This window comes from Vigna radiata, chromosome 7 (assembly GCF_000741045.1).
Source record: "Vigna radiata var. radiata cultivar VC1973A chromosome 7, Vradiata_ver6, whole genome shotgun sequence".
In the NCBI taxonomy this organism is placed as follows: Eukaryota; Viridiplantae; Streptophyta; class Magnoliopsida; order Fabales; family Fabaceae; genus Vigna; species Vigna radiata.
In genome coordinates this window covers 16,135,340-16,143,554 of record NC_028357.1, presented here as the reverse complement: position 1 = coordinate 16,143,554, position 8,215 = coordinate 16,135,340, and the positions used below count along the sequence as shown (strand labels likewise).

The following is an 8,215-nucleotide window of genomic DNA, read 5'->3' as shown; positions in this document are numbered from 1 at the left end:
TTCGTTCAATTTAAAGGGCCACCATTTAAGAAACACAGACAAAAAATTCAGATTCAAGAATAAATTAAACTTGACATATCTTGAAAATTTTCCAAGCTCCATAACAACTACTTAAGCATCCACAAGCTAAAGACAGATCACTACAATAAATCAAGGTCACAACCATCTATTTCTTCCATCAGATAACACAGCACAATAAAATGTCACAGGCTATATAAATTGTACTGTGTGATTAATCCTCTTCTCTTTCGGGAGGCAAACCACAAGGCAGGAGCATTTTCTGCACAAAAGATAGAACTTGTCATATAAGTAATAGCTGATGACTGAAGAGTTGTAAACAACGACAGCAAGGAGAAGGTTAACATGACAACAATAAAAATCAGAGAAGGGTCGTGCTATAAGTATTCTTTCAGAATTTCAACGTCCCCCCTCCCTCTTGATAGGATTAGGATGAATAAACATGTTGCAGGTTCAGACACCACAAAGCTCTGTTCCGCAATGTTTTTCCTATCCCATATCTCCAGTTAAGAAGCTTTACATTGCTCAAATGCTACATAATTGTGGTATTGGGTGGTCACTGCTATGAATGTGTTGAAAATTACGATGTTTTATTGAGCGAATGAAGAATTTATATAATACCTTATTCATATTGTGATGTTTTACAGGTTTAATTATGCACAAGCACTATACCTCATTTATCCAACTATACTAACAATGGACTCTTTATCCTAAAGAGCAAATAGCTTCCTAAAGACAGCAGAAACCCCTCTAAGAAGAAAAGACTATCTAAGCTGAGATTTATCAAACATAATTTATTAAACATAGTCTTACATTAGTGTTGGGAAATTAAGTACAAGCTCACTGGAAAAAAATTAAAGAAAAACACAAGAATGCTTAGAATACCATTCACAAACAGCAGCTTGGAGAAGAAACAAAGTATACATACAAGAAACAATTTAGCATCGTTTATTAATGAAGTCTACTCTACACCCACAAATAATTACTTTGAAACGAGTTTCTCTCTGTCGGAGATACAGATAAAGCTTCATAGATTACAATCACTCTCACATACAATGAACGTATAATTTCTTTCTCTATTATCGTTCGTTACATAAGATCTCTCTGTCTCTCTCTCTCTTTGAAAAGAAACAATAAAATGTTTTCCTTGTTTCCTTAAAACAAATGGCGCATTGGTAAGTTGCTTTTGAGAAGATGAGCATATCTTTCCTAAAATATAATTAATCTTATTCTAGATTTTATAGGAAGAGATAAAATGATTGATGGTTCTTAATAAAGAAATTGCATTATGCATATGCAAAAGACCCGGTGTCCTATATTTTGGACATTGGTTGCGTTGAGGAGTCTGTGCACGCTCCATAGCTCTTAAACAAAAAAACTACTCATCCCTCCCTACACTTTCCTGATAACCCTTACCCCCGGGCCAAAATAACACCCTCCAAAAAACGGATAATTAAAAGAGAGTTCTAAATAATTATGACTAGTACTTAGCAGACGAGCAAGTTACTGATTGCAAATAGTCAGAACAAGGTAAGTCCAAATGGGATATTTCGTTGAATAGACAGATCAAAATCCCATAATTTGGATATTAGGCTACCAGTCTGATTATGCATTTTCTATGTAGAATACAATGACCCTTGAATTCACTATAGGACACGACAGAGCAAGCGGTTACTTGTATCCTATTTATCAGAAACAACACTCTCTGAAAAGAAATAACAACAAACTAATAAGCAAACAACATGTATCTATAGTTACAGAACTATGTACCTAGAATAAATTCACATATAAGAATGGAAAAAATAAAATAAAAAAGGACAACCTCTCTAAAATAACAGGAATAAAGGTATTCAAAATAACAATAATAACGGGATGCAACAAGTTTACGAAGTTCACTTCCTCAACAAGCAAACAATAACAGCAGCACTCAACAACTTCATCAGAAAAGCATTACAAGTAACAAGTGATTTTCTTTTCATCTGTTGTTTCAAAAGCCCATAGACAACCTGGTTGGTTGAAATATATTTCACTACAAAGAAATGTTAGCAACGCACTCTTGTCTATGCAATCGGGTAAAATTAACATTCAGTTACACTAGTAACTGATCCCACTCCTCGTTCATGTACTCTCCGAATACAGTAGAACACTGAACAAAAGTCTATTACTAGCATTTATCTTTTCCTAAGATGACAGTGAAAGAAATAGTGGATATAGATAAAGACCTGATTCAATATCAAGGTAGAAGACAAGACGCCTCTATTATAAAGTAGAACAAAAAAATGAAACTATGTTGGGGAAACAAAGAATAAAAAAACACATATGTCCAGAGAGAAAGATAACCTGCATAAAGCTATAGCGTTCCCTTCCGATAGATTCATTTTCAGCAATACCAAAGTATGCCAGTAAAGGGTAGTGGCCAATGTATGATGCATAGCTATCACGTTGAATGTTCACTGCCCACTCACTGCAAACTCAAACAAGCAAGAAAAACAAACGATTGGAAAATAATTTCTAAAAAGATTAAAAAAAACAAATTTAGAATGAATTTTGGGGAAAAGAGAGAGAGCGAAACTGACAATCTGTTCAAATCGGCATGACCAGTTCCAACATATTTGGCTTGGAGATGCTCGAGCTGAGAGTTGATGTTAAACCTATCACTGGCCTGTATAAAACGCCCAAATTAACTTTTGCATCAAAATTTCAAAACCCTAATCAACTTAATTTCACCCTCGGATTGGAAAATTGAAAAGTAAAATAAAAAATTGTATTGCAGCCTTGGGAAGAAATTGATAAAAGAGTGTACCTGCATGGTGTGTGATTAGTGGGTTGAATTGAGTTGCAACGAACCAAATTACAATCCCAATGCTTAGGGATAAATACTGGGAAGAGAGGATTCTGTCTGCTTCACCTTCAAATCATAAATATGTGCTTCCTCCTTGTACGGTGTGGTCGATGGTTATTTTACAATAATTAAAAAACAATTTTTTTAATAAAATAAAATAGTTGTATATTTTCTTTATCTAACTATTTTTCTTGCTAATGTTTGAAAATAAATAAATAAACTAGTTGAACTTTTTAATTTAAAGTTCAAAATTATTTTTTGTTGAGAGTTAGTTGCTGAAAATGGTTGAGTTCGCTTGCTGGTTGAGTTAAAGGATATTTGATAAATACTAGATACAAACCCCGTTCATAAATGTAAATACATAAAATAATATTAAACAAATAAACACTATCATACTAAAAAAAGTCAATGAATGAAAAACTTTTTGGATTATGAGGGTCAAGATGAAAAGATAATAATAATCTATAAAAATTATTTATCAAACAATTAGTGAAAGAAATAAAAATTAGTGAAAGAAACTTATTTACCAAACAATTTTTTTTGTTCAAATATTTATAAATTAATCAAATATCTTATAAGTTACTTGAAAACACATTTTTCAATAATCCATTATTAGCTTTGGAGTTTTTCAAAACACCTTGCTAATCCATTAGTATAAATAATTTAAGGGTTAAATATGTTTTTAGTCCCTATACTTTTGGGGTGATTTTGGTTTTAGTCCATTTTCAAACTTAAATACAATTTAGTCTTTCAACTTTAAAAAACTCTGGTTTTAGTATTTTTTTATCAATTTTTTTTTTAACTTTGTTTCAACATGCTTGAAATAACAAATGAAGTTAAAAAAATTTGATAAAAATGATTAAAACCAGAGTTTTCTAAAATTGAAGGACTAAATTGTACCTTAGTTTGAAAATGAAATAAAACCAAAATCGCCCCAAAGGATAGAGACTAAAAACATATTTAACCCATAATATAATCACCACAATTTTGTAAATCTTGTAGGACTATTTTGTCGTCCAGTATTGTTTGTTTTAGTAAACATTATATTATATATAAGGTGTTTGCATTTTTTTTTATTAAATTATATATTTTTAAACAGGGCAATTTAAGACATTAAAACGTATTAATCCTGTTTAAATTGTTTTTATTTTCTGTTCGTTAGATTTACGGATGATTAATACTTTAAATGGTATTAATTTGCCATAGGTTCTAATATTGCATAAAGTTTGCTAATTTTTGTTTTTTTTCTTATTTGACTTTATACAAATTTTACTAATAAATTGACGATGGATGAACTTGATTTACGCCTCCTTTTAATTTGTTTTATTTGGAAATGAGAGTGCTAATACACTATTATAGTCCACGTTAATATGTCACCAAAGCTTTATTAGGCTAATAATCGATGATTAATTCATTGCTCATAATAGCATATATCAAGCAATTGATTACCATATCCTCAATCGATTACCTAGAAAAATGTTTTTCAGCCAATAAATCAATTGTATACATAAAGCATATATCTCTAACAATTCTTCTATTTTTATAATGCAATTGCCATTATCATGTATTAGTTTTACAAACTTTTATAGGAATTAAGAAATCATACTTGCATTTATGTCAAAAGTAGAATAATTATTAAAGGTTTAATGATTAAATGTTTTAGACAATATTACGCAATATTTAACAAGCTGTTTCATTTATGTCAAAAGTAGAATAATTTATGTTCATTAGATTTGAAATTAACAAGCTCTTTTATCAATTTTTTTTGGGTGTTGTTCCCTACACTTCTCCAAGTGGGATATGTACCTCCTCACTATTTTAATTTATTTCAAAAATATTCTACATCTTCTCATATTTTTTTTTATTCTAAAAATACCCTACATTTTCCTGTTATCCTTAACCATCTTTCTCTTTCTCTCTCTACATAAATAGAGCATTTACATGGCTCATTAATGGAGTATTTACATGACTTAAATTTGAAATTGTGATATATTTTCTTAAATAAATTTGATTCAATCTTATTTTTACTATTGAATATATTTTTTTCTTTTCAAATTACTTAATAAATGGTAAAATTTTGTTCTAAACTTCTAGAAAAATGTTTACAAATATGTGTGTTTTTTTTACATATAATATATATAATTTATCGACATGTTTGACTCAAATAACATGAATAAAATATTTAATTTATTAAATAAATAATATAAAAATATTATTAAATACTTAAAATATAAAATAATGTTATTTGTTAAAGATTTATAATTTATTTAGTTCTTTCATCATTATAAAGTTAGTATATAATAATAATATATCATTATTTACTATTAATATTATTATGTTTATTATTTTGTATTTTCATCTGACTTTTGATTTTATAAAATAGAATTGGTAAAAGTACTAATATTGAAGTTTCCTTTAAATTTTATGTTAAAAATTATAGATATTATATATAAAAAAACACACATATATATAAACATATTTCTAGAAATTTAGAACAAAATTTTACCATTTATTAAGTAATTTGAAAAGTAAAAAATATATTCAACAACAAAAATAAGATTCAATCAAACTTATTTAAGTTCAAATTTGAGTCATGTAAATGCTCCATTAATGAGCCATGTAAATGCTCCATTAATGTAGAGAGAGAAAAAGAAAAATTGTTAAGGTTAGGAGAGGTGTAGGGTATTTTTGGAATAAAAGAAAATAGTGGGGAGGTGTAAAATATTTTTGAAATAAATTAAAATAATGGGGAGGTACAAGTCCCACTTGGAAAGGTGGAGGAAGCAACACCCATTATTTTTTTCTTTGCAAAAGACGGAAATAAAAGCAATACACTATACTAAGAGGCTTTTAAGTCTTTCCTCATACATATAAAAATGAAAATCCCACTAATCTCACGTAATTTAATACGTAAAAAAAAGTGTACAGTTACACTCTGGTGATGATTTTGGTACAGTTGTAAGATTAGTAATTAGTTTAGTTAAGTAGATTAACACTAACACCAATTTCATAAATATTCATGTTATTTCAAATTAATGACTTTATGAAATATAAAAAAAATGGAGATACAAATTATGTGTCAAGGTTATTAATGTGACTCCCATGTAGATTGAGAGTTTCTGGACAACCTAGCACACGATACTCACTTTACACAAAATTTAACGCGGTTATTTTTGGAGAACTAAAAATTATAATTTTTTTAAAGAAGATGATCAAAGTGTACTAAAGTTTGAAAAAAAAAACTAAATATAAAATCACATAATAGTTGAAGAACTAAAAATATATTTAATCTTTAATCTGTTTTCTCATACAAAGATTATATGGAAGAAAATTATTAAACTAATAATAATTCAAAATTATACATGAATCTTTCATTTTTCTTAAATTAGATTTATGTTAAATGATTTAACAAGATTCATGATAATAACATTAAATTATTATATTAGAGTAAATCAAATATCTTTATGCAATTGTGTGATAATAACATTAAATTATTATATTAGAGTAAATGAAATATCTTTATGCAATTGTGGTGGTAAAATTACACTTATGAGAGCAAATTAGAAAACAAAAATAATTATATAAAAACTGTGAAAATAATATTCTACACAATAAAAAATAAAAATATTAGAGAAAGTAAAAATGATCAAATGATTTGATACACCATTGAATAAAATCGCATAAAATAAATGAATAGTTAAGAGAATGATATATAATGGAAAATACCTTGGAGATATGAGAAAACTTTCTCAATATTAAAATAGTCAAATAGTGTGTATGTGCGCGCACAGGTACCTTATCCCAAGAACAACACAAAAGATCGAGATCCAAGAAGAACTCTGAGAGTCAAGACTATCATGGTTTCAAATTAATACAATTTAATAGTAAAAATAATTCAAATTAATACAAATTAAATTAAAACTTAAATTCAAATAATTGTTCTAAAAATAACACTTCATGATTTATGTTTGTTCGTCCACATCTTCATTTTGACCACTTAATTCCTGAAACAAATAAATACAAATAAAGTCACCAATCAATGAAAGTGACACCATTAATAAAATTAGATTACAATATTATAAACAAAACTACTAACATCATCATCAATTATCTCCTCTAGTATTGTATTAAGCTTCATGTTATCCACTTTCAATTTTGAAGAACCTGAAAAAGGAAAATAAATTCATTTGTCATAGCCAATCATTTGAATGAATATAAATATGTAATTTGAATTGTTCATTTAATTACCTTGTATGTCACTCCTATGTGATCAACCATCGACATTGGATACTCATGTAGAATTATCATCTTTCAGAGTGCATCTCTAGCTATTTGTTGATTGAACACATGATTGCCAACAACTACGGTTTCACCACCTTCTTTATGAGTTTTTAAAAATGATTGTCGGATTTCCCGTGTTGTTCGAAGCTTGCAACTCTTGAAATGATTTCTCAAATGTGATGTACCTTGTTTTGCCTCACCTAGAAGACTTTTGGAACAATAATTGCACATCGCTCTCCACTTCCCGTCACCTTTCTTTCTTAAAGTGATTCCAAACATCTGACAATAATCTTCTTGAGTTAATAGTAGGAGTTGAACTTTCAGTTTGATTTGAATCTACAAAAACATCATTTTGATTTGAATCTCCTACATTAGGTTCTATAAATTGTCCTTGTTGGCCATCTTCTATAGGAGAAAATGTATCTTGGGTAGACAACCTAAAAAAAATGATCAACATAAATTACTCAGTTTTGTAACTTATTATATAGGTTTTAAAGTGAATTTGAAGCATAAGAAAATAAACATTTCCAATGCCAACTTATATTTCCTGCAAAAGTTTTCATCTTATATATTCAAATTTCGTTCAATGCATGAGAAAAAAGACATGGAATTTGCAAGGTATCAAGTGTTAGAATTTATGATTCAGAGATTCACAATAAAGAGCAATAAACCACATGCATTAAATTCTTCAATCAAAGCAGTTCCCAATATTTCTATAATAATAGAGCAGAACCGTACTTGAATTGGACATTGGGAATAATTAATGAACCTAAAATTAGTCTCTGATCTTCCCTCTGTAGAGCACCCTTAGTTCCCTTTAGATTTTTTCTTCTGATGAGGATAAAGAGAAAGAAACAGGAATTAATCTTATGCTCACAGATGGGGACCATGACCCCTTAAATAACCTCTGACGGTTAATATTCTTTAGTTTCAATAATTATAATTTGGCCCCTTCAACAAATTATAATTATTGTTGGTCTCTACACAATATACCTTTCATGACAAATATACCCTTAGCCATATTTATCTTAATTAGATAACTTTATAAAGTTGGCTAATATAATATAATGACCC

At 28.5% G+C, this 8,215-nt stretch overlaps 1 protein-coding gene and 1 long non-coding RNA gene across 2 annotated transcripts; both read right to left on the bottom strand.

Moving 5' to 3' along the window:
- LOC106767166 (uncharacterized protein At4g14342) lies at positions 1–2,982 on the bottom strand. The gene is made up of 4 exons (XM_014652006.2): positions 2,822–2,982; positions 2,595–2,680; positions 2,359–2,482; positions 1–280 (listed from the first exon to the last, which is right to left on the bottom strand). Exons 1-4 carry the CDS (start codon positions 2,825–2,827, stop codon positions 233–235), a joined length of 264 nt encoding a protein of 87 aa, XP_014507492.1. The 5' UTR covers positions 2,828–2,982; the 3' UTR covers positions 1–232.
- A 3,741-nt stretch (positions 2,983–6,723) lies between these two features.
- On the bottom strand, positions 6,724–7,514 carry LOC111241936. Its single transcript, XR_002668370.1, has 3 exons — positions 7,109–7,514; positions 6,957–7,024; positions 6,724–6,864 (listed from the first exon to the last, which is right to left on the bottom strand). It is a non-coding gene; the product is annotated as an uncharacterized LOC111241936 (long non-coding RNA).
- Positions 7,515–8,215: the final 701 nt, after the last annotated feature.